The 27,815-nt window shown below is 40.1% G+C and overlaps 1 protein-coding gene across 1 annotated transcript in view; it reads left to right on the top strand.

Moving 5' to 3' along the window:
* The window catches only part of MTCL3 (MTCL family member 3), a 49,615-nt gene extending 35,922 nt beyond the window's left edge, over window positions 1-13,693 (top strand). Inside the window, exons 5-7 of the mRNA XM_070225481.1 lie at window positions 7,077-7,148; window positions 10,973-12,148; window positions 13,555-13,693. Of these exons, the coding sequence (XP_070081582.1) occupies window positions 7,077-7,148; window positions 10,973-12,148; window positions 13,555-13,665 (1,359 nt within the window). The 3' untranslated portion in view covers window positions 13,666-13,693. The remainder of the gene's footprint in view (window positions 1-7,076; window positions 7,149-10,972; window positions 12,149-13,554) is intronic.
* The last annotated feature ends 14,122 nt before the right edge of the window (window positions 13,694-27,815 follow it).

Below are 27,815 nucleotides of genomic sequence, written 5' to 3'. Positions count from 1 at the left end.
AATAAGCCAGCTAGAGAAGGATAATCTGTGTATGACTCCACTCATATGAGGAATTTAAAAATGTGGACTAAGAACAGTTTAGTGGATGCCAGGGGAAAGGTGGGGTGGGGGGATGGGCACAAAGGGTGAAGTGGTGCACCTACAACACGAACGGCAAACATTAATGTACAACTGAAATTTCACAAGATTGTAACCTATCATTAACTCAATTAAAAAAAAAAGGAAACCTAGATCTCAGGGAGCATTGTAAAGATGTGTACATCACCTCTTTCTGAAAACGAAGAATAAAAGCTAAGTTCAAATGGAACAAATGCTTCATAAATGTGCTGAGCCAGACCCTGTAATAAACTTGACCGTTAGGATGAGCTTTGTTAGCTTTTAACTCATGTCACACCTTTTGTGCTAATTGAACACCTACTTTTATTGAAAGAAGCATCTGCAATTTGGAACAGAAAGGTGAGCTTTTAAAATAATTTGTTTAAAGCTCAGTTTTATTTAAACACCTTTTATGGAATCAAGATATTGGCAAAGGCAGGGGGAAAATAAAAACAAAGAAAATACATTGAGATTTATTTTTTCTTATGTTTGATAACCCCCTTCAACTCTTTTTCCTGACTTTTTACATGTGTCTTTTGCTTTTCTGGGTTTGAATATGGATTTTTTTCAAAAACATCATCTGAGTTCATTAGCCTAATGCCTTTTTTAATCCCAGTGGTGAAGAATATTTGGTAAATGTGTCAGGCTTTGCAGTGTAAGCCATCCCAAAATCTCTGAGCACTTAGAAGGCCAGGGACAGAGGAGAAATTGTGGGAGAGGGGCTGATAAGTAGAAGCCACAAAGGCAGATAGGTCTGTCAAAGCATATTAGCACCAGATACTCTTTACAAGATGATTTTGAGACCTGGACTGTGGTGAAAATGGATTGGTAAAAATTGAAAAAAGTATTAGAACGGGAGGAAGGTATGTCATGTGTTCCATTTTAAATGCTTTTCAGCGCATACATTTTTTTCTCTTTAGTCTTTTTGTTGAAAAGTTTGAGACATTTTTATTTTTCCAGCTTTAAGTGGAACTTTCAAAATGGGCTTTTATTTATTTGTTTGTCTTAACCTTCTACCAACTTCTTGGGTTAAGATGCTTCAAAAACAAAGTGAAGTACAAAATAAGGTTGATTATTAATAAGGAGCCATTTCCTCATTCAACTGATATTGTCTGAGCAACTACTTTGTGCTAGGTGTATTTCTGAGAGCCCAGAGCTCTAACACAGAACAATACAAAGTTCCTGCATGAATGGCACTCACATTCCAGAATGGAGAGACAGACATGAAACAAATATAGAAGTCAGATGATGAGAGGGGCTGTGGAGAAAAATAAAGCAGGGTTAGGAAGACAAGAAGTGTGTGGAGCAAGAAAGTAGCAGAAGTATTTTATATGGAGTTATTTTTTATTTTATATGAAGTGGTCTGGGCAGGTCTCTCTAATTAGGGACCCTGAAAGAACTGTGTAAGTGCGTCTTGAGAGCAGATAAAGGAAGAGTGTCGCAGGCAGAGGAAAGCCCCCAAATCTGGAGCATGCTGGGCATGTTTGGGGAACCATAAGGATGTTTGTGACACTAGAGCAAGGAAAGCAGAGGAGGAGTGTGGTGGGAGATGAGGTCGGAGAGTTTGTTTGGAGTTGGAGGTGGCGCTGACCACATAGAGGGGGGTGGTGGTTCTCAGAGCCAGCTGCACATTATACTCACCGTGGGAGCTTTGAAAAAATGCCTCGGCCCAACCCAAGAATCTATTTTAGTTGGTCAGGGTTGAAGTCTGGTCAAGTCTTTTTAAAACATTAACAGAATAGATGGAGTGTGTAGCTGAGATCTCCTGTGCCTTATTAAGAATGACTATGACTCTGAGTAAGGTGAAAATGGCTGGAATATTTTGCACGGGAGAATGACACGAACTGATCATCCTGGCACGCCTCCTTCACCCTCATTGCCCTCAGCCCCCAAGATGATACCTTAGTGTAGCATTTGGGACATGCCTCACCCTTTGAGGGGAGAGAGTGGAGAATGTGGTCATGAGCAACATCTCGAGTGTCCTCACCTGCCCCTCCTCTGCCAGGCTCTCAGGTCGGTGTCCAGGATGTACACTAATAAAAGGGAAAGAGGAGGACTTCCAGGGACAAGAGCCCCTCCTGTTCCTTTCCAAAACGGGTTGGCGCCTGTTTTAGTCTATTTGGGCTGCTGTAACAAAATTCCACAGACAGAGTGGCTTATAAACAACAGAAACTATTCCTCACAATCCTGGAAGCTTGAGGGCCAAGATCAGGTTGCTAGCATGGTTGGGTTGTGGTGAGAAACCTCTTCTGAGTTGCAGACCACCAACTTCTCTTTGCATCCTCACATGGCAGAAAGAGGGCGAGCTACCTCTCTGGCTTCTTCTTATAAGGGTGCTAATCCCATTCAGGACCACTCCACCCTCATGACCTAAGCACCTCCCAAAGGCTCCACCTCCTGATACCATCCCATCGGGCATTAGGATTTCAACATAGAATCTGGGGAGACAAACATTCGGACCATAGCAGAGCCAGAGTTCCTGCCTCTTTCAGTTTCCCTCCAGCCTTCAGCCAGAAATCCTTGTCCCTCCCTCCCAATGTTGCCCTGAAGTCACAAGTATTTTCAGGATGACTGTGAGAACCAATGGGTATGAATGTCACTTCTGCTGACCTTAATGTTGAAAACACATTGCTCGTGTATAATATACGTAAATTAGTGCCCTAAACCCCTGCAGCCATGGTGTAACAGCATAGAGAAGAATATGCTCGATGATAATGTCGCCCTGCACATTTCTTCCTTTGGAGCAACTGTAATGGAGTTGTTCAGAGTAAGAGTTCTGAAGCTGGATAACTTACATCCTGTTTCTAACTCTTACTAGCTGAGTGATTTATCCTTTGTATGCTTCACATAATGATAAACTCCTAAGACTGTTGTAAGATTAAATAAGTGGATACATAGTGCTTAGAAATGTGCATAGCACAGATCTAGTGCTCAATAAATCCTAGCCATTACTCCAGTTATAGTTTCCTTCTTGATTTAATCACAACACGAATGGATCTCTCTTTAATTTTATCTAAAACATAGGAGACTTCTACATATGTCTTTCAGTAGCATTTTACACGTTGAGTAGTATTTATTCTTCTCTGTTGTTTAATTGCTGAAAACGTAAAGATGCTACGTATTAAGAAGTGTACCAAATTTCAATGGAGGAAGAAAGGCAGTCTCAAAGCATTTTTAGAACACAAATAAGCCATTTTATATAATTGCTTTGCAAGCATAATTTTTGGCAAAACTCTCCAATTCCTGGCCTTCATGTGAATAAAAGAACAGCAGCCTCTTTTGGACAGGCTGAGGCTGGGAATGCAAAGAATTAAGACAGGGACAAGACGTGTCGTCAACGCATTTATCTAGAGAACCATCTGAAGTGCCTACTGTGCAAACAATGATGAAAATATGAGATATAGTTCTAGCCTCCCTAACTGCTCCCCTTATAGAGGTTCCTAGATTTAGTGGATGAAGATGAGGCAGGATGACAAGAGGGGAGAGGAGGAAATTTTATCCTCAGAGGAAAGAGACTGTTTGGACTTACATTATTTCTCTAACTGAATCTCTCATCTTTGTTTCATAGGAGTCAGAAAGTTAATAAAACTTACTGGAATATGAAAAGGTTGTTAAATATTTATTGAAAATTTGAGTGTGATACTTAAAGGTACTTGTAGTCTTCGAGGTGCCTTAAAGGCAAAATGCTTTCATTCAAGGCGAAACCTTTTTCCGGAGCCTTGTTTGAGTTTGACACCCTAGCTGAGTGATATTTAAATAAAAGTAAGATAGAAAATGCCTCTTAGGAAAGAATGGCCTAGTTTCAGCATTTCTCCTTATATTAATTTAGAGGGCTCATTTTAACATGGCCCACAGGATAAAGTCTAAATTTCTCAGCTCCACAAGCTGACCTCAATCCTGTGTCTTCTTCTACTTCATCTCTCTAGTGGCTCTACCTCCATTACTTCTTTTCAGAAGTCAGTGAATCTACAAAGCACACTCATTCGTCCAAGTCTTTGCTCCTATTGTTTATTTGATTTTATTCCTATTGAAATATTCCACATCCTTCAAAGACTGGCCCTTTTGGATGATTCTCTCTGATTTCTCCAGATCTGGAATCATAGCTGCTTCTTTGTTCTCTCAGTCCTTTGTTTGTTCTTCGTTCACTGTCCTTAGATAATTCTGTCTACTGTTCAGCTAATTATCTGCATCGTTTTATCATCAAGAACAGCGAACTCTTTAGGGGAGAGTAAAATATTTCTCATTCATATTGGATACCGTACAATACCCTGTATATGCCAGAATTCAACAGGTACCTGTGGAATGAATGAACAACAAAGACCAAAAAAATTCTCAGAACTAGAGCATCCTTTCTCTCATTTCCCTTGTGTGCCATCCCATCATCTCATGTCCATTTGGACTGCCACCTTTGTGTCTTTGTGTTTCTTCTATGACCAGCTGATTATGGACACTCCTAGCTAAAACCCTTTAACACTCCTAACTGACCATAGAACAATAATTTAACCTTAGTGAAATAAAATCCAAACTTTATTCAGTGTCCTTTAAGACCTGACTTATGCCTCCAGCAAATCTCCTGTCACTCTTCTACTCAGACTTTGTTACAGCCATGCTGAATTTCTTTGCATCCCAGAAATGATCTTCCTACATGGGATGCTTTGTTCTTCCTTTCCCCTCCTCTCCATCTTCGACTGGCTGACTCCTCATCTACCAGATTCGACATAAGATGTTACCTCTTCCTGGAAATCATCTCTAGCTCCCTATACAATCTCCAGCCCCAGACCGAATTAAGCTTTCCCTTTTGTGATCTAGGAGATAAGAAATATCAGAAAGACTTGAGTCAAGAGGTGATTCCGCTAGTTACCAAGTACTGACTTTAGACCAGTACTTCTCAAGCTTTGCCGTGTATCGGAATCCCTGGAGAGTTTGTTAAATCACAGCTCACTGGGTATCATCGCCAGAGTTTCTGCTTCAGTAGTTCTGGGATGGGTCCCAAGAATTTGCATTTTGAGCAAGTTGCTGGGTGACACTGATGATGTTGTTCTGGGGATCACACTTTAAGAACCACTGCCTTAGACAATTTGTTTAACCTCTCTAAGCTTTAGATTTACCATCTGCAAAGTGAGGCTAAGAAGGATGTTTTAAGAATTAAAGATAATGTATGTAAAGTCTTTGACATTAATTCATACTCAATTAATGCCAGTTAATATTGATTTTACATTATCATTGCTTTCATTACACTGTATTAAATTGCAGACTGAACAGACCATTTGCCAAATACACTAGGAACCCCACAGAGAGCAGAGACTGTGTTGCTTTTATTATTGTTTTATCACAGGTGCCTTATGAAGTCCATTAGTAAGCACCAAATAAACGTATAATGGAATAAATTCAAAGTAAAAGCATGCAGTAAATATTTAATAAAATGAATTTAGTGCTTCTTTGTAGGTAGCCCCTACATAGAATGTTCCATCATTCCCTAGTTCAGCTTGCTATGTTTTTGGTTTTCTTGCGACTGTTTTTGCTGATTGGTTCCTAAATCACTTTTGGTTATGGTGAATCAGTTCCCACAGCTTTTGTTTCTAAGAATATTGTACAAGCAACATAGAGGGTGTCTTTCTGTAAAGAAGTAGAAGTAAATTACCACGTGGACTATTCATTTCACTGTAGTTTCCCTTTCACACTGAATGAAAGCAAAGGCAGCACTGTATTCCCCTGCCTTCTGTGCCTGAGCATATGCTTTCATGTAACACTGGATATGGGTTAGAAATTAACATGTAAAGAATTTAATTGGCAGTTCTTTGCAAATCCATGGTCTCGTCTTTTGAGAAGCTTTCCTGCTATTACTGTCAGTCCATACTCCCGTCCTCCTCTTTGACCTCAGAATCTGATATTTTATTCACTTATTAGTTCAACACATTTTTTTTCACCATCTTCCATGTGGCAAATAGTATTCTCATGGTGGTGATGCCATTCAGGCAAAGTCCCTGCTTCACAGAACCTGAAACATGGCATTTACCAACTTGTCGTGTGAGTCTTGGCTTCCTTGTCCCTCGTGCTAATTGTGAGCTTCCTGATGTTAGGCGCACTACCTAATTGATCTTTCAGTCTCCAGCTCAATATCTGATCTAAGATAGATATTCATACATATAGGTAATTATTTATACAGAGAGACATTCATTGGTGCTTAGAAATGGAACTGAGTGCCAGAGATCATATACTGTTGTTCTGTGACAAGATTTAGCACTCAGTAGATACGTATTCTTTGACCTACAAAGTGTTGTTTGTTTGAATTTCAGTTAAGGCCAACCAATAAAACCTGGGATTTACATAACAATCCAGATTTCCAGCTTCTCTTGAAACCCACATTCCTGTATTGCACCAATCAGCTGAAGCTAGTTCCCACTCCTCCTGCTCCTTTAGATGGAGCACAGCCTCTCCATTTCACGACAAACCCTACTATTCCCTATTGTATCACACGTGTGTGTATATGCATGTGTGTATCGTGTTTGCATGGATGTGTGGTGAATAAAGAATGAAGTTCTTCAAACTCTAAATAAATCCACTGAAAGTTTGTCTTTACAAATTTATAGCAATATAACTCCAACACTGGAAATAATAACTTATTCTTTTTTTCATTTAGTGATATGGAATGCTAACAAGGATTTGCTTTCATTTGGAATACATAGCATATTGAGTTATCAATCTAAATTTTGTCCAAATTGTTTTTCTGCATTTTCATAGGTTTTCTGTATTTGTCAAATTAATTAGGTAACTGCTAGCTACTCTTCTACTGATGTGCATTCCACTGCAAAGTAAAAATATATCTAAATTGATCTGATTTGGGTTTTTTCCCTCCTTTATGATTATTGAACTAAAACTTTTCATTTGCCTTGGTTTTGTCATATAAGATTAGGAAACAAACATGAAATTGAACTAAAATTATAGTTTAACAAGCTAAATATATTCATGCTTTGTTTCAGCTATCCTTAAAAAGAAGAGGAAGCAAAGATTTGCCAAAATCTGAAAAAAAGGCTCAGCAGACTCCCACAGAGGTATGTGCAAATAAAATTTCAACTAATATATCAAGCACTTGTTAAAGTATATAATAATAAGCTAGATCTATAAGCAAACATAATAGCCAGATACACACATGTGAAACAAAGTTAAATTATGCGTATCAATTAGGTAGCTGTAGATACAGATACTGGATGTATAAAGCACGCAGTATGTTTGCTTATAAAACTAACACTGACATCCCTATTATAATCGCTTTTACATTGTAAGCACACAGAAAAATGTCATTAGTACTTTATATGTTGCTATATTTGAGAACTGTACCCGTGGTGCTAATCTTGTTCCCTTATAATTAATAAGGTCAATAGAATGGCTGTTTCTATAATATTGAGGAGAGGAAAGAAAGGAGTGCTGTGGGAAGGGATGGCAGAGGGGAGAGAGAGGCTCGTGATGGCTTTGGAGAGACCTAGAACGAAGTAATTTTCTATACCAGTGACCAGGAAAGCAAAACCAAGGAAGCAAAGGAATAAAAATAAAACTTAAAAGATGTACTCAACATGGGCTTGTTAATCCTTAGACACAAAGCCACAGTATAAAGACAAGCCCTGCTTTCAGGGTGAGCAGAATGTGCTGATGGAGGCAATAAAGGAGATTTCAAAACAGAAAAGGAAATATTTGGGGGCAGAAGTGACATTATGGCTCTCCGAAAACACTTGCCTAAATACTGACTTTTAAATGTGTAAGTTGGAATCTATAGTACTATGGCATACTTTTTTCTATTCTGACAAGGTGTTTTCTCATTAATTTTAACTAAAGCAATATTTAAATATACAAAATTTGAAAAAGTTTTCTCAATCCTTTTTTTAAAAGCATAACATATTAAATGTTTATTTTCCCTTTCCTCTCTCTCCTTGCTCTGTTCTTGGTTAATTTTATTCCTGGTACTTGCACAAGAAAATTTACAGGCGAGAATCTCATACTAAGATCATTACTGGTTTTTTTTAACTTTTCTCTGCATTCCTTTAGTAAGTTCAAATATGTTTTGTCACACAGTTTTCCCACTGCCTTTGCCATAACTTTAGGTACCTCAGTCTCAATATTTTGCTGGGGGTCATTTCTCATGTGGCCACGAATCCTCTTCCTCACCTCATTTAGGGAGAAGATGATATATGCTCCCTTTTCTAAAATCTTATCAGCTTTCATCAGCAGTTTGTTTTTTTTAATTCACATTTGTCGTATTCTTATACTTCCCATGTTAAAGTTTATTTTATTCTCTTCAACAATATTCTGTAATCCAGGAAGTCTAAACTGTTTGTTCCTGGCTCTACAGACCCCACTCCATGTGCCCGTGGACACCTTTCAACAAAACACATCCACAGCTTTCACCAGTTCCTCAGTGGGACCTGGGATCTTACAACAGTCGAGGTATATCACAATCAGCCAGTTTTTATTTCATGAGCACAAAGGTGGTGGGAAATTTATAAGTATGCTACTGTGGCCTTTGAAGTCTCTGCTATCGTTTCCAATTCATTTATTTTCAGAGATTATTACCTTTCTTTTTCAAAATCCCACCCCAACAAATTGATTAGACCTGCCTCGGATGGGAGATCTCAATTACAGAATAGTCCATGGACGATTCTATTGCTCAGTCAAGGCTGAGGACCATTGATTCACATACTTAACATTACTGCAAGCATCCCCATTCTACTGTAATTCTTGTTTACATATTCATCTTCCGTACTTAGCAAGGGTGTATTGTCGACAGGGGCGTCTTATTCAGCTTTGACTCATCAGTATCTAGTGTCTGGCACTCTGCACATGCTTAATATGCAATTTTGAATACTCCCATGTCCCCCTTTTCTAAGTTGAGCCCTATGAAATTGCCAACATGCTGTTGAGTTTGACCTACAGAAATGGCAGTTTTATATGGCTCAACCTACTATTATTTGTATAGCTTTGCATTTCATTTTGTTCATTTGCCTCAACTTCTTTGATGTATTCCTTACATGCTCCTCCAGCAGCACAGTGACTTTATTGACTGAGAAGTGGTATTGCATAGCAACTAGGAACAGTAACTTTAGGCCAGGTTGCCTAGATGGAAATCTCTGCCATATACCAGCTGTCTTGCCTTAAACATGTTACTTATTCTTTCTATGCCTCTATTTCCTCATCTGTAAAATGGGTATCATAATAGAGAGTTGTACAGATTAAAATAATTAATATATGTAATTTATTAGAGTGGGATTTAGCTTCTAGTAGGGGTCAACACATCTGATGCCTTTTATTTCACCCGATTGTCCTACTATTCTCTCGTGCCTCTTTTCTAGAGGCAACACATGCAATGGAAAAAGTATGAGTTTTGGAAACTGTCTGAATACACATGTGCTCTGTCATTTATTAACTTGTGCTCTACCATGTTTAATAAACCTCTCTGAAGCTTAACTGCCTTATGTGTGAAGTAGACATAGCATCACCTTCCTCACGGGGCTGATGTGAGGATATAATGATAGAAGGAATATGATGTTCAGGCTCTGCACACTCATCAGACCTCAAACCTTCATACTAATTCTCACTAGTAGATGGGAAGACATGAGCCCCGTGCCCGGCTCTCCATCTCTTCCATCTCAGAAGCTCTGGGACGTATTTACTAAGCATCTCTGGCAAAAGCTCACCATAGTCCTCACCTCCACCACCAGTGGTTGCTACTTCTACCAGAATTTATCTGAAGCACAGCTGACTCAGTGCTGGGAAAGACAGGCACTTCTAGTCCCATTTTTAAAATGAGGAAAACAAAGTCGACAGAAGTTACATGATTGACCCAAAGTACATACTTAAAAGAGAATTTTAGGAAATTGTCCTTGGGAAATATGCCCTTGAAAACAATCATATGCTTTTATATTAGCTCTCAGAGAAAGAGTTGAGTTCCATTTTTCTGTTTGTACTTTTCAACTTAGTTGATGATTAGAATTTGAAGGTTGTCCTAGGAATATGTGAGAAGAACTTCCATAGGGTCCATGCCATCATCCTTTTATGAGGTAGAACCAACTCTATCCATTTCAGACTGATGGGAGTACATCATATTTTAAAAGGGATCTAGATGGAACACCTACCAGTTTCTCCTTGGATGGGCCATTCCGGTGTTAAACTCTCCCTACTTTAAAGGCCTTTAAAAACAATTCTCCCTTGAATAAAGAGGGAGGACAGATTACTTTCCATATGGCAGGGTGCTCATGAGCCTAAACCTTAGTGTCAGACAGAACTGAATTCAAATTTCACCTTTGTCCTTTGCCACTTATTAGCCGGGTAACCTTGAAGAAGTTATTGAACATCTTTGAACCAGGTATTTTGATACCTACTCATAAGTTTACTCGGAACATTAAATTAGGTCATATGTATAAAGAACTTTACAGAATTGGCTGAGAGTCAGTGCTCAATAAACGGCAGTGAGTGCACATTAACCATGTGTTCCTTCCAGGAAATGTTTCATATTTATCACAGTCAAGGGAATTCAACCCATACAAAAAAACAAAACAAGCAAAATTAACACTGTCGAAATGACAGCCAAACAGTTGTGCGCAGTTACAACATATAATAATCTCTGAATAGTGATGGCCACATTTTTTCTCTTTATATTCCCTTGTCTTTTTGTTTCCAAGATGTACTATTGTCCTAATCTCTTATTTGCCAAAGAATTTAAATGATTTGGAAAAAATATACAGCATCTACTTCTCTCTTTGTGTCTCTCACTAAATCCTAAAAACAAGAAAAAGGAATTATTGTTTTGCAGGTGTCCTTTTTTGGTTGTTTTCTTGATTTACATACAAATGACCTCCTACCCTCTTCCGCTCTTTTCCCAAATGAGGAGGACAATGAAGACCTGAAATGCCAGCTGCAGTTCGTGAAGGAAGAAGCTGCTTTGATGAGAAAGAAAATGGCCAAGATTGATAAAGAAAAGGACAGATTCGAACACGAGCTGCAGAAGTACAGATCCTTTTACGGGGATCTGGACAGTCCTTTGCCCAAAGGAGAAGCCGGGGGGCCCCCCAGCACCAGGGAGGCAGAACTCAAGCTCAGGCTGAGGCTGGTGGAGGAGGAAGCCAACATCCTGGGCAGGAAAATCGTCGAACTGGAGGTGGAGAACAGGGGCCTGAAGGCGGAACTGGACGACCTGAGGGGCGATGACTTCAACGGCTCGGCCAACCCGCTCATGAGGGAGCAGAGCGAATCCCTCTCGGAGCTGCGGCAGCACCTGCAGCTGGTGGAAGACGAGACGGAGCTGCTGCGGAGGAACGTGGCCGACCTGGAGGAGCAGAACAAGCGCATCACGGCGGAGCTCAACAAGTACAAGTACAAGTCCGGCGGCCACGAGAGTGCGCGGCACCACGACAGCGCCAAGACCGAGGCCCTGCAGGAGGAGCTGAAGGCGGCGCGCCTGCAGATCAACGAGCTCAGCGGCAAGGTCATGCAGCTGCAGTACGAGAACCGCGTGCTCATGTCCAACATGCAGCGCTACGACCTGGCCTCGCACCTGGGTATCCGCGGCAGCCCCCGCGACAGCGACGCCGAGAGCGACGCGGGCAAGAAGGAGAGCGACGACGACTCCCGGCCGCCGCACCGCAAGCGCGAAGGGCCCATCGGCGGCGAGAGCGACTCGGAGGAGGTGCGCAACATCCGCTGCCTCACGCCCACCCGCTCCTTCTACCCCGCGCCCGGGCCCTGGCCCAAGAGCTTCTCCGACCGGCAGCAGATGAAGGACATCCGCTCGGAGGCCGAGCGCCTGGGCAAGACCATCGACCGGCTCATCGCCGACACGAGCACCATCATCACCGAGGCGCGCATCTACGTGGCCAACGGGGACCTGTTCGGACTGATGGACGAGGAGGACGATGGCAGCCGCATCCGCGAGCACGAGCTGCTCTACCGCATCAACGCACAGATGAAGGCCTTCCGCAAGGAGCTGCAGACCTTTATCGACCGCCTCGAGGTGCCCAAGTCCGCGGACGACCGCGGCGCCGAGGAGCCCATATCCGTGAGTCAGGTACAGTTCTGCCTATTGCGAGCCACGGCGATGGCGAGTCTGGTCCGCGGAGCCGCGGTCCCCAGTGGGGCGTCTCCGCGCACCGACCTCCACGCCCCGCTTTAGGGAAGTCCCGGCTCAGAGCCGCTCTGGGCTTGGACAGCGCTCCTCTTCTTTCACACTGTCCTTCAGGTCTGAGGTTTCCGTACTCCAGTCGCAGTCGCTCAGTATTTCACCTCGTTCCGTTTAAAAGGGAAATTTAACCCCTTCCTCCCCCAGTTTTTGTGTAAAGATGAAAGGATTTTTTAGATATCATTATTATTATTATTACTACTACTGAAGGTCAACATTTTTATTATTACTCTACTGACTCCAATAGATCGAGCTACAAGAAGATCCCGAATAGGAATCTTCAGTTGTTGGTTTGCGGTTTTCGAGCCAAGATCCAAATTGAGTTTAAGTAATTTTTTTTTAAATTACCAAATAAGCAGGATTGATGCATAACTATTGGTAAATGTGGAACCCAGTGGTAAAGAGAGCTGGTGCTGTGTCTAGAGCCCTCCCAAAACAACAGATGGAAGCCGCTCCTTTACCACAAGTCGAAGTAACATGATCGTTATTTCTGGAAAAAGTCACAGTCAGCTGTGTAGTGGGAAATCTCAGGACTGGGGAAGGAGTGTTACACCTCAGCTTTAAGGCAACACTAATTCAGAGACTAGTAATAACCATTCCCGGACAGGGAAACCAGCATTTTCCTTCATCCTGATTTGTAGAGGCACACGTGATGAATTGGACTGAGCTGCTCTAGCCAGGTATGGTGGCCAAAGACCAATGCATTGTGTCAGTTAATCACGTAAGAGAGAATTTATAAAACAAAACAGGCAGCGCTACCCGCTCTGGCAAGCCTGGCGTCCTGTATCTCTCGGAGAACCCACAGAAGGACAACAGCATGCATGGCTTTTAAGACACACAAGTCTAAAGATCAGTTTATATACAGAAGCATGACATTAGATTAACTGCCTTTTAGTCACAGCTAGAAAAATTTCAACCCTATCGCTTATTTATCTTGCATGTTGCTCTGCTTTGCTTTGGGGGAAAAAAAAGATTTGTGATAAAACTCGTTGGATTTTGAAAGGTTAAGGCTCTTTTTTCTGTTTATTATATAAAACAATTGGTTTTTAGTTTTCTTCTTGAATATTTTTGAGTACTTTGAGCATGTCGTTTTTCAATTATATTCTCAGGGGAAAAAATAGACACCAGAGGGAGAGAGAGCACTGTGTAATAGGTTTCAGATTTTGTAAATAGAGGCTTAAGGAGGGTTCTTCTTTATCTTAAGTTGAATAAATGCTTAGATTAGTTGATATAAATCTGTTTTTTAAATTATTATTAATTAACTTTTCTCTTTGTGTTTGCATTTACCTTCCCAGATGTTCCAGCCTATCATTTTACTTATTCTCATTCTTGTATTATTTTCATCACTTTCTTACACAACAATATTTAAACTTGTCTTCCTCTTTACACTGTTTTTTGTACTGTAAATCTTTCCTCATTTACCATTCATTGTAGTATTTTCAGTTTGTTTGTTTTGTTCACCCTTCAAGACAAGAAGTAAAAGAAATATTATTTCTGTAGTAACCAATGCTATAAAAACACTGAAGACTGCTTGTTTCTTTAAAAAGACACATCTTGCCACTACCAAATTCAATAAGAAGGCCACGCACTAAAATATTTCAGGTAAGGAAGTAAGTGTGACTTTTTTTTAATAAATCATTTTAATTTTGCTTCTTTCTTTTATGTCTTGATTTGTACTCTTTGATAAATAATTGCAAGAGTGGCTGTAAAAATTGAGAATCTCTCAGTTTTTTCTCATTTGTTGACTGGCATGATAATTCAAAAGCTGGACATTTACAAGTTGATCACATTTCAAAAAAATAAAGAGATTTATAAACTACCTTTGCTAGGTTAAACTAGACTAACAAGATAATGTTGATATTCAATAAATTTCAATGAAAATTATGATGAACGAATGAAATACAACCATCGTGGAAACTAAATAATTTGTTGCAATGCTGATGGTGTTCTGTCTAAAAAGATGTGTGTGGAAGCATGAGAGTGGATTAGGCCTTAGTTTACTGAGAAAATAATTATCCCCATCCTACTGCATTAGATCAGCTTCCAACCAAACCAGCCATTTCTGCATTTACCTATTAAACTTGGAGTTCTGTCCTCTATAATACATTAGCACACAGAACTGCCTCCAGAGCAAGAAATATGCAAGAAATACAGTATGTGAAATATTTTGAGTAGGGAAAGAAATAGACATTCTCTAGAATTTCATTAAATCAAAATCCAAGGCCAGTAGCATAGTTCCAGTGGGAGTTGCTCTCTAAACATAAACTTACTTTGATGAGCTTGAACATCCCCCTTTCTTCTCCTACCTAAAGTGGCCTGGATAGGTTCCATTTAGCCAAAAGGCTTTATTCCATCCGTCTTGTTGGCAGTTTACCCCATGGAAAGCTGAAACGCACCACAGCCCCCAAGATTCAGGGGCACCAGGACCCATTGAAGTCTTGTACTTGGAAATATTTGCAGGATGGTTGGTGGATATGAAAATCTGTTGGAAAGTGAAGTATCTTGCCCCTCCAGGGTAAGAATAATATGTGGAAAATCTTTGCTTTGTTACACAAGTTGGTACTAGTAACAATCTGTTGAATCCTCATGCTCTAGTATATTCATTTCCCTTTGAGGATTAATTTTTAAAAAATTCACAATAGTTGAAAATTCAGTTTAAAATGACTGCTCTTGATCCCCATGTTTTTAAATTTCTTTTGGGTTTTTATTCAGTTTTGTTTTGGGGGGAGGAGAGACCTGGAGTGAGGAGAGGTTAACCAACAGTTGGAACCTGTTACTGCATACCTTTGGCTTTTCGTCTTAGAGATTCAGAAGGCTAGGTAGAACTTCATGACAAAAAAGAATGAAATAACATAAGTGCTATATTTAATCAATTATTCAAGTGTTTACTTTTAAAAAATTTCATCTCAGGGAAGGCAACCACTTTAAAAATCAAAATTTGCCTGTTAGATCTTTGATAAGCTTCCAGACCACCATCTTAGAGCAACTGCTTTGGCAAATGGAACTGAAACTAAATGTGTGAAATTTATCTGAAATGTTTATTGCCTTTGGAGCCACATACACCCGGCTCAGCAGTGATTCTCAGCTACCTCTGGAGCATTTGGTAGTTTATGGAGGCATTCTGGGTTGTCACAATGACTGGGAACCTCTCTTGGCAGTTAGGGGAAAGAGGTCACAATTTCAAGTAATTGTCCTGCTCAAATTGCTAAGATTGTCCCTGTGGGAAAGTGTGGTTGAATTATCTAAAATATGTATACCCGGCCTGTACCAACGTTACGGTGAACTACACTATACTGGCTATATAGAATCATTCGTTGCCTAGGTTTGGGTAGAGCTTAAAGTTCCAGCCATTCAGTGGATGTCCACATCCTCTCTAGAGCATTTCCACCTTTGTCATACGGCCTTTGCCAGAAGACCCGTAATGACAAAGCCGTTCTATTTTCACACCTGTGATAGTGTTAGAAAACTCTCCTTTCATTAATACAGGTTCTTGAAACCAACAAAATCACAGAAGACAAATAGGAATAGTACATGACAGAAGGGAGAACCAACACGAATATTGTGTGTGTACAAGGTCACGCACACACCTGGAGATACAGGCACATGTGCACAGTGAATTAAAGCCTCAGGATGATCCCACACACACCCTGACAACCCACCACTTTGTCATCATACAGTTATCTCTGCCACGAAGCTTCCTCATGTTGATCTGGAGAGGATATGGTATCCCACAAACCCACCAGCAATGATGGATGCCAACTGACTCTACCCTGCAAACCCAGATGAGAAAGCATACACAAGAGATGTGAGAATGGAGCAAAAAGATAGAGCACGGCTCCTTTGTGTCTTTAGCAAACATTCTGAAGTGTTGACTATGTTAGGTATAGAGAAAGTGAGGTTCAGTTCCTACTCTTTTAGAGCTTTCAGTTGATTAACCAGGACAAACATGTAAACAGCCAACTCGAACGTATATTTTTATTGAAGTGAAAAAAAAGGCTTGTGGTTGCAATTTATTATTTATTGGACACCTGATAGTGTGTTAGGTTTCCCTAAGAAAACATAATAAAATTCCTAGGCATTCTTGGATGGAACAATATCATAAATAACTGCAGGGGGTGGGGTGATATATACCTCAATGATATCCTGTGACCTGAGTAAGAAAGGAGAAACTAACCAAGGGAGGTCTGGGCTCCCAAAACACCAGTCTCATCCTCAGATCTCTTGTTAGGAATTAAAGTCATCTGGCAATAGGAGTGTTAATCTCACGTATGAACTCCGAAGGCAATGACTTTATAGAAGAGTTCCGTGAGAATCTTGAGCTCCATCCAGGCCCTCCATATACGGAACCCCAGTAAGATATTGGGGAGAGGAAATAGGACTGACTTAGCTACTGCTCACGGATTCTGGAGCATTTGGGCTCGTTCTGACAACTCCTCTGAAGTTAGTGAGGCAACTTTGCTGTATATTCGAACTCCAGGGAGGCTTTTTCCAACTCTGCCCTGCCCACTGCATAGCCAACTTCCCAGTTTGTGCCTGTGTGAATGCAAACACCTCTACCACACTGTGGTGTGTGATGAGAGATGCATCCAGCATCGGGGAATTCAGACCTGCCTCTATCTCAAGGGACTGCTGGGGGCCAGTAGTCGGCAGGTGATCTCAGCAAACTGCCAGCAGGCACCAAGTGATCTTGTCCCTTGGCTTCTTCCTGGAACTTCAAGCTATTCTGTGGGCATCCAGCATCTAGGGAGCATCTCTCCCTTACACTACAGGACACAAACTTGGTAAGAGAAGTTAGCAAATCTGGTGCCCAAGACCTCAGAAAGAGAATCCCCAGCATCTGCTTCCCCTGCCCTTTGATCCTGTTACTCGCATTATCTTTATTGTATAAAGCTAGTTCTAAAAGAGGAACACTCAGGCTTCTTTGTTCATCGAGAGAACAAAGTCCCCCAAGTGTTGAAACAAAGAGACTTCTCCTATTTGTACCTTTGGAGCTGTGCTATTTAAACATCATGCTGAAAATAAATTCAAACAAACAAACCTTATTGTAGAAAATTCCATTGCATGCACATTCTTGGGAGTAGGAAGAAGTGTCTTTGGTAATTTGGCCTAGATTCAAGAAAAAAGGAATTCTGTTGGCTATTTTTAAAGCATAATTGAGTCAAACTCATAAAACAAAAGAAAATTCAGCACAGAGCCTGGAATGTGTATTGGCCTGTGTTCCCCAACCCGCACTTCAGTTCGTGTGGTAGAGTGGGATACAGTTATGTAAGCAGCTGCCAGGGAAGTCTGGAATGTCACTTTGGTAGCTAAGCCTTAACTGCAAATATTCACACAGTGTTTGTAGCTATAGTCTTATAGAATTACAGCCAAGTTTTATCTGGTAGAGTTGTGCTTTGGGTCAGATGCCCTAATTGTATGTCAGGATTGAAGAGAGAAAGCAGTGAAGGATAACATCAGAAAGTGAGAAAAGTTGACTCTTTCTTAATCTACAGGGATTTGGTCCAGTTCAAAAACAATATTCGAGAAGACTCTACTGCTTAAACCCTGGTTCTGAACCAGTTAGATGTAATGAAAGATAGTTTTGCTTCTATTTTGTAATTTTGATCTAGCTTTTGATAGGTGAAGTGATTGCAGAACCATTTTGATGAAACTAACATTTTATGAGTGGGTCCTGGATTCCCAACAGCCTACTTGTGGAATTTCAGAGGGAAACTCATTCAGAGTAAGAAGACTTTATGGCCCGGATATGGCAGGAAAACCTTTATAGTAACAGTAATAGATGTGTTAACGTACTAAATGCTTCTAAACGGTACTGTTGTGTTGAGCAGTTGGGAGAAGAAGCAGCGGTGGTAGCTATTTTAAATGTTGGCCATTCTAAAGTGTGTGCAAAATCATAGAATCTCTGGGGCCTGCCTGGTGGCCTAGTGGTTAGGCAGCCCAGGGTTTGCAGGTTCGGATCCCGGGTGCGGATCTACACACCACTCATCAGGCCATGCTGTGGTGGCATCCCACATACAAAAATAGAGGAATATTGGCATGGATGTTAGCTCAGTGACACTCTTCCTCAAGCAAAAAGAGGAAGATTGGCAACGGGTGATGCTTCAGTGCCAATCTTCCTCACCAAAAAAAAAAAAAAAAAAAAAAACCAAAGACTCTCTAAAAGTCCTCTCCCTGTAACTTAATAAATACATTTTAGTCCATGCCTTCTCTGCTTAGGGACTCACTCACTCTAAACTGCTCACTCCCAGTTTTAAAATAACACTGTGGCTGCCCTAGTGAAGTTGTGGGTAATTTTTTTAACATTTCCAGGAACAACTTTCAAGTAGAGTAGTGTTATAACTTCACTTGATCAGAGTCTAGGAGCAGCCTCTTAAAAATAAGAAGAAACTTCAGAAATCTCCACCTTTCACGGCCCACTGTTAAGCCAGGCCATGTTGTCCTAAAGAGCCTCATCTTATATCTCAGATATGTATGTTTGATTAACTTAAATGTAGTGATATTTCCTGATTGTTCAGTTTCATTGTTACGATTGTAGAAGGTTTTTTAGTTCATAGTTGTATGAGTTTTCCTATGGCTATTTTTCAAAATAAGGTACCATCAAAACCCAACATCTGAAAATAAAATTATAAGATTTTATAGATTTATAAAATTTACTATGACATAAGAATTAGTGGTTTTAGCAATTATTCAGGCTTTTCAAAAATGTTCATGGACCTTTATTGACTTGTTTATTAGAATGTTTCTTTGAATGTTGTCTGAACTAAAATTTCTGTTTAAGGGTATCTCAAGCTTAGTTCATATTTTGCTTTTATTTTGATTATTTTTCTTTTAAATTATCAGTACATTTTTAGATATGTTAAATAAATAACGGAAAGTTTTTATCTTGTACCTAAATAAATATTAAATAAACAGTAAATTGGAGGATTGCACTTATTTAAAAACTAGAACCTTTCAGCAAAATTTAGAATACTGACTCATTTCATAAAATGGCAAACAACTCTGAAGTATTCAGGAATGGAGCGACTGTTTCAGGAGCTTTATTCTACTGCATTCTCCAGAGATGGAGCTCTGGAAATTATTGATTCTGAAAAAGTGTGCTTTACGTGTTTATTGTCTGTAGTCTCTTCTGAGTGTTTTGATTTCAGCTGCTTATATAATCTGTGTTAACAAACAAGATGTGTGAGTGATTATTGAAGGCTGGCAAACAACATTTGTTCCTTTCTCAGATTGTCCAACATCATGTACCTTTAAAGTCAGCAAGTCAGCTCTTTAATTTCTTGTTGAAAGTACCTGCCTTAACCTCTGCGTCTGAAAATTAAGAGGATGTGGGAGGCAGAGAGAACCTCATCAATTTGCCCAGTTGCCTCAAATGATTTAGTAAGAGAAGAGAATTTAAAAGCTTTTTATTAAAAAGCAAATATCTTATAGTCTTTTATTTCCTAAAGTCAGAAAACTCAGTTTAACATCTAATTTACAATTCTCTCTCTTCTTTTTCATTCACCTGTGCAGTTTTTGCACAATCCATGTCATTTTCGCTGTATTACTAACTCCTGGCGAGATAAAACAAAATTAGATTTTTTAAATAGAGCATCCTATGTGTCAGCCTAGATCAGTCATTTAGAACTTTGGAACAGGAGTTCAACATGACAGGTCAGCAAAACTAATTTATTCTGGATTTTAGGTGACTCCTAGGAACCTGAGCTTCTTTACCTAAAAGGAAATGCGCGTCTGCCGAGGCACCAGGGCCAGTGCGTGGGGGGTCTTGGCATGACTCTAACGGGTTAGACTCCACAGTGTGGGGAGAGCCACAGTGAAGCAGGCACAGGAGGTAGTTGAAGGAAAGTGAGGACACCGCAGCACTGGACCTCACAATCTCGAGGTGAAAACCTTCTCCAGGAGAAGCCCCTCATATCTCTGGTCTCATTCCTCACTTTAGAGGGAATGTAATTTATGCATAAGTAGCTAATGCATAAGATATTTGTAGAAAGTGGATAGATTCAAAATAGCAGAGTGGATTCAAAGTGGTCAGAAAAGAAAGAATGAAGTTACGAGAATCTTACCATTCAAAATATTTTGATGTCAACAACGACAACAGAAGAATAGAGTTTAAAGGCCAGGCTCAGCCATCAAGGCATTGTGTTTACAGTCTCATGTGGACTTCGAGAGACCTCGGTGTGGAGAAAAGGTCTGGCTGGCCCTGCAGAAGTCCTCTAATCAGAGTGGGCCCACGGCTGCGCTGAAGTGTGACTTTGGGCCTCCCTTTCTGTGTCATCTTCTCCAGATCTCACATCATGATGGCACATGTCTTTTCATCTGGGCACCAGTACTTCTCATCTGAATCCCTCAGAATCTAGCACCTGCTCCTACAGTTCCTCATTCTGATCTTTCTTCCCTCTCCCCACTCCCTCCCTGCCTTGTGAATAAAGCAGTTTCCTTTCCCGGGCTCCAGTCAAAATTTACCTATACTGACTTGTTCCTTCTGGTCCTTCCTGTGTGTTAGCTGTTCTCCTTTTCTGTGTCAAGGTGTGACTAGCTAGTAACTGTGTCCTCTGTCAATGGCACCTTATTAAACAATTACTGAAAATATAATGCTACTACCTAATGGTGATAAATCTAAAATTTCTGGTGGAAGATAGGGGTGGGCTAGCAACTCCTTGGGGTGAGAAGAGTAGGAATTAATTCCTGTGTCCTTTAAATTGTACTTGCTAAATGGCTTCTCTTGGCTCGGCTTTACTTCTAGAAATACCTAACAGAGAGGAGTGACTCAGGGTGGCCCTCTTGTGGGGGACAGGCATTCCCAAGGCCCTTTTCTGGAATGAGAGGAGCCCTAGAATTGTCCGTGTATTATTTAGACTTTGTTGTCTTCATTAGCAACATCTCCCAAATCAGGAATCTGGAAATAATGTAATGAGATGCTAAAAACAAATTTGAAAACAAGCAAGATCTGTCTCTAGTTTTAAATATCCCACATTTCTAAAATGTTTTACTGTTTTGTTTCTTCAGAATACAGACCAGCATTTAAAAAGAGCAGATAGCTTGAAACTGTTTCTTTTGAATATTTCTGTCATCTGGAAGTGCCTGTACATAAGCCCCATGACAGATCTGCTTGGCTGAAAAGTCTGTTGACATGTCACCAGCCCTCAGAATAGAGGAGAGAGCCAGCATCCCATGATTCTAGGGGGAAAACATCCAGCACTGGGAAAATAGCACATTAGCTGAAACACGACAATCTAAATATGTAACTTCCATGGATGATAAATAGTCTGTGTGTGACTCTTATAATTTTATAACCCAAAACAGATTCTTGTAAGTATCAAAATTTTATTTCTTTTACTAACACAGAGTCCAAACTCTGTCACTGTAGGACTCAAATAACACAGGGCCAAATTTGACAGAATCAGTTGTGCAACTTTATAAAAATTAAGAAACCTGTGCCATACCACTGGATAGTCTGATTCAGAAAGTCTGCGGGAAAATTCCAGTTTTGGTAATTTTTAAAATAATTCTCTGAGTGATTGCAGTGTACAGCCAGGGCTGGGAGTAACACTACACTGTCTCCTTGAAGGAATGTTGTGGGGACTACAGGTGAGGCTCTCCACACTTGTTTGTAAGTTTACTTCAAGGTGGTGAGCCACTCAGGACGTGGGCAGTCACGTGCAGGTCACACTTCAGAAATCTTCAGTCGACTGAGCTTGTTGAGGACAAGGACCTGTCTTATTCTTCCTCCAGTCCTCAGGCTCTAACACTACACCTGGCATAGACTTGATGCTCATAAATATTTGTTAAATGGAATGTTCATTGGAGTGCCCAAGATCTCTCCCTAGGAATGGAAGAAAGTTTAAGATTCAAGAGAGTTCTATTAACCAACTGAGATCAGATACCGTAAAACTGCAAAGGGCAGATGTTATTCTAGAAGGAAGGATTATTTAAAATATGTCATCTGTAGTAGCCTCTAAACTTTAATATGTGTAAGAATGAGTTCAGTTTTTCATAGTCATCTCTTTCCACTTTTTTCCATATCCTTTCCAATGAAAATAGAAATACAATACCCCTTTACTGGTAAATATGTTAAAGAGTAAAGGAAGAAGGGACTGAAAAGCTATACAAGCCAGAAGTCAGAAGCTTCCCAGTCTTATGCACAGCCAGTGTTGTCATAGCATAAAGAGATTAAATAGATAATTGCTTTGTGACGCTTCAACATCTTCCTTCCAACAGAATAGTATAAATTAAATGTATACTGACATACTAAAGGCAAAGTTGATGTATTTATCCCAACCAATCAAATCAATCAACCAATTGATTTTTTTCAACACTAAGTTAAAATCATTTCATCTTCATATTTTGACCCAGAATTTATATAGCCGGGGATCAAGCCTCTTTAGATAAATAGTCATCAAGATAAATATTCTGCTATATGACTCCTATTTTATACTTGGAAGATGGAGTGTCATCTCTCTCATTTGAACTTGGAAGAAAATTGAATTTAAAATTTGACAAAGCCAGAAATCAGCCTCTCATGACCAAAACTCTTATCCCTGTGTTCTATTCCCTTCCCTTAAACTCCTTGGAATTTTGAACGTCAAGGCACACCACCTCAGATGGAAATGAGAAGACCTGGATCCTATTCCTGGCATTGCTAGTAAGTGGCTTTGTGACCTTGAGCAAATGACTTAACATCAGAGCCTCTTTCCTTAGTTGTAAAATGAGAAGGTTGGCTAGATGATTTCAGAGGTTCTTTCCGGCTCTAAAATCCTGTAAGTCTGGAAGCACCTGCTAGTGACATTTGTGTGCTCAGTAGTCATCTTTCATCTTTTCCAAAATGTTTTAGTTTGTGGCTTAGTATCATTATTCATATAGACCTTTTCACATCCTTTCCAGGATTTTGTTTCTTGACAGTAGCCACTGTTTCTACATTTACTTTACATAAAGTATTACTATGTACATTATTTTTGCATATTTGTTATTCGTTGAAATAGGATTAGTATGTCATCAACTATGATTGATTTTTCCAAATTCTCTCCAATACATAGAGCAATAATTTGGGTCAATTTCATATTTGAAGGTTTAAATATTTAAATAGTTTAAAAGTAGTCTGGATTACACAACAAATTTCATTTTTTCCATAAGGTTTGCAGCCATTCTGACACCTGATTGCAAATGGCAAGGATTTCAAGATGTCTGAACGTCACTGGAGGGCTGAGTACACGAGTATCAGTCTTTTAAGTCCATTCATTTTAGGTACATAACAGTAGGAACTTTTCTTAAAACAAAAGCTTTTAGTGGAAAGGTTCAAAAATGCCTGCACAGAATATTTATTGCCTTTGTATCCTATCATCTAATTGTGTGACTTTACTTCTTTTGGGTATGAAATACAGCATGGAAATTTTAGCTAATATATATTTTAAAATATTTAACAGAGAGGGTTGGTAAATACTAGAATAAGTGGTAGACTTGGAGTGAAATTCTTGTCAAAATCTTTCCCTAATTTTTGATTCTATATATGATTTAAGGTCAGCTTTACTATGACGAGAAGCAGATGAAGCATCTGCAGTAAATAATTACTGGGACATCCATGAAAAAGGGCATTGAAATAGGTACTACTGACTGATAGTATAGAGAGAGTATAGTTCAACATAATTTCTCCTATAACTTAGCCACATATTATCTGAAGTTCTGATAGGATCTAGAAACAGTCTTAATTTTACAAAGGACGTATGGAAATTAAGAGGTCAGAGTGGAAGAGAAGGTAGGGGGACACTATTCTTAGACAATTCTGTATAGATGCTTTGAGGCAGACCCCGCACCCCCACCCCAGGATCTTCCTCTTGTCCTCATAAGGATGGAGATAGAAATGTGCTATTTCTTGTGTGCCTGGTGCTCATACTCTTACAACTTCATGAAGTAAATTAAATTATCCCTTTAAAGAAGTAACGGAAACCCAAAATTCACATAGATAAGTGGTGGCAGTGGGCTTGAAATCAAGATCTCAGTGACAAAATTCCAGGGTCGCAAGTTAGAGAAACCGGTTCCAATCCCGCCTCCTCTGCTTGGGCGCGTTTCTAGGAACTTCAGCAAACTGCATTACCTCTCTGAGCTGTGGTTTTATCAGTAAGACTGGGTTAATAATATTTGCAGACGGAGTTGCTATGAGAGTGAACCACGATAAAGATGTATTCGAAGTAGTCAGAGCCTTGCAGAGAGCCGTCGCTCTATGAGTAGTCACTGTGACTACTAGAACTGTTGCTGTTACTGATTTTGAGATTATGATGCCAGGTTTGCAAGGCATAGAGTATGATTTCATTCACTTGTCCTACGTGTGCTAAGGTCCTACTATGAACAGGTTACTATTATTAAATTTGTTAGCCCCCCGTGAAATATTTAACTGGAAGCAGACAAAAATAATGTGAAAGTGAGTATGTAATGCTTTAACCACCACACAGAGGTAGTTCTTCAGACTTGACGATAAGGCCTTATTGTTTAAACTTTTATCTAGATTATTTGCTGAATTAGACACAAATTGCTCTAGACACTTTCTTCACCTCAATTAAACCAAACATGAGCAGATGCGTATGTGTACAAGTTCATACACAACCTGGAAATGTTGCTGGGGAGGATTTCCAGGGCAGATCGATTTGGTCATGCCTTAGGGAGCCTCTCCATACACTTGGGCTGCAGCACACTTCAGCTGAAAAAAAGCATGTGAGTATCTCATGGTTTTTTTTCCTCCCTTAGTAAGTATCATCCTTTCCCATCGGCCGGATTTTTTCTAGCAGAAAGACATGACTATCCCTGTAGATATAAGCAGCAAACTGTCATAGAGCTAGGAGGTGGGTGTTTGTATATGTCCCATTTCGACTTTATTTAAAGATAAAAGTTTTTAAATCTTTTTCAAGCCATATATATCTTTTGAGATCATATGTCTATAATATTGCTGCATATGTTCTTCTGGCACCTCCAGACAGCAGTTTCTAAAGGCACTGAAAAGTGCATTCTGACTCTGGCTGAGAAGGGAAAAGAGAGATGCATGCAAAGAGATAATTCTTTCCTATAAAAAAGGACTTTACTTTTCCAAATAGAGGAAATCTAAAATTGGCCATTGTCTTCGTGTGATATTAACACCAGCTCTTTTGGCAAGTTTGAAAATACTCAGCTCCATTATAAAAGCTAAAAATGTCCTGGACCTGGAGTTGTTTACCCAGAGTATGAGCTGCTCTAAAGTTACAGGGTTCTGGTTGGAAGAGGTGGCTGGAAGGCCGCCTCCAAGTGACTGACGTCACAGTAGTCTCAGCTGCCGCTGTGAAACTGAACTGAGCAGCTTTTTGATTTGTAAAAGTGGTGAAGGTTTCAAAAGGACTTGTCAGTACCGCTCTGTTGAATGGTCGGGCTTATTTTGCATTCCCTTTTCTTGCAAAGAAGCAAGATTCACTGAGCTGAGTCTTTTCTCTTTAAAACAACTAGCTATCCTTCCATTGCTAGATTGACCAGTGGTCGAACATCCATAGGCTTTCTCCCCGGAGCAAAAAGGTATGTTTCTTTCTGGCAGTTAGAATGCAAGTGACTAACTGTGGCAAAATATAGTGTGGCTGCTGCAGACGTGTTTTAAACTGTGGATACTGTTTAAGAGGAGGGTGATTTCAACATCTGCCTGTTTCAGTGTCTGTGTCTGGGCTTAAAAACAGTGGGGCGGGGTGTGTAATGGATTTCACTGACTCCCAGGGAAAAGAGGGTTCAGCTGCTGTGAGTGGATTTCTCAACTCTAGACAGACAGTGCCATCCGCTCTCTGAGACTGTGTTTTTGAAACACAGCTTCTCAAGACTTTGAACAGCAGTTTGCCTACTGTGGGGTTTCTCTAAATATATTCACTAGAGTGCTATTTTCATTAGGATGAGGGCTTCTTAACATTTGCAAAGTAAAGTTCGCAGCCCTTGAGATGGCTGATATTTGAAAATTGCAATGAAAAATAAATAAATGTAGTTTCATCCAAGATGATGGTTTGCTCGCTGCATGGTGTTTCTGTAATTTGAGTTGAAGTGCGTGCCATTCATAATGGGTTTATCTGCTGTTAGGAGGAAACCTTACCGCTACATCATCTACTGTTTAAGATGGTTAATTTTAGATATTTGGTTACCCAAGCCAAAAGTTTCTTTCAAAGCTTCTATTTTATAAGTTAAGAGAAGTCAAATCGGTGCACCTACATCTTGGATGTTTTCTTGTTTGACTAAATAACTGGAGAGAAAACAAGGAAGGAGAAGATAGTAAAATGAGAATGAGAAATTGATTTCTCTGCAATTGCAGCAGTATGGGAACATGAAGACCATGCTGAAATAGCAAGAAATAGTAATAAAAAATATTCCCTTTTGCCCTGTAACAAAATCAAATCCTGGTTCTCTTTGGAAAGATGCATTTGCCACGAACCATAGGGGAGGAATAAGGTCTGTTAATCAGTTAAAATGATGCAGGTGATTCAGAGTAGCTTGGAGAAAGGGCTAGAGAAACTTGGAGGCAAATGGTGCCTAACTCTGCTGGGTGTAGGCATGGGAATCCTAATCCCCCAAAGTTAAGAGGAAGCAAAGCATCTCCAGGGTAATGACTCTTCTAGGAATCGTGAGAGTGACAGTCCCTACTGTGTGTGGCATTGCTACTCAAAGATGTAATCTTCTACAAAGGAAAAATCTCCAGTTATCTGAAACATGATATGTTTAGAGAAAGGAAATAGGAGAGCAAGAAACAAGTACTCTGAACAAAAGTCTCAGAAGAGAGAAGTAGGAAAGGAGTTAACTCCCCTAACACTGTCGTTTGTTTGGCTAGAGTCCAGTTTTCAGTGGGGGAGAGGAGGTTGAAATGGTAATGACCAAGGTGTAGTAAGAATGGAACAGCCCTCAGACAAAGAAGTGTGACCGAGGGAAATTGAGGCTAATGTGGGGAATGAAAATGAGTCATTGTGAGACTCCTGTGTTACATTCAATTCTGCTTACTAGCAGGGCCGGAAGGTTGGCAGAACTGTTTTCCTCCCATCGCCACACTTCTGCAGCCCACTCACAACTCTACAGTTCTGGCCGCTGGCCTTGGGGAGGGGGAAGTAGGTTAAAGTGGATTGTGAAATGCTAACTTAGAGTTGTTGGGTGAAGAACGTGTGCAGGACTAAGTAAGGCAGCTCACTCTATCCTTTCACATTTGCTCTAATAAATTTTTATTCTGAATGAAATTCTAGAAGAAGTGAAATGAAATGGAGAGTCAAAGGGACACGAGAAGGGGTGCAGATAGCAGAAATCCTGCTCCTCCACATAGATGCCAATATCTGTGGGTGAAAAAGAGTGACGGCTGAGAACAAAGAGAACTTTTATATTTGCCTCGGTTGAGTCGCTGAAAGTGAGTTTTTGAGTCTGCTGAACCACGTTAGCCAGTAACTTCTCCTTGTAGAACATTATGTCCCTACCAAGTTGCCTCATTAGTTGGAGTTTTTTTAAAAAAATAGTTAAGGAGAATTATAACAGGCAGTTTCATATAAGATTTGTCTGTTCGAATTTTTACTAACAATAAAAAAAAATCCCTAAA

The sequence above is a fragment of the Equus caballus genome, chromosome 10 (genome assembly GCF_041296265.1).
Source record: "Equus caballus isolate H_3958 breed thoroughbred chromosome 10, TB-T2T, whole genome shotgun sequence".
Classification (NCBI taxonomy): Eukaryota; Metazoa; Chordata; class Mammalia; order Perissodactyla; family Equidae; genus Equus; species Equus caballus.
This window is presented reverse-complemented; position numbering and strand designations above follow the sequence as displayed.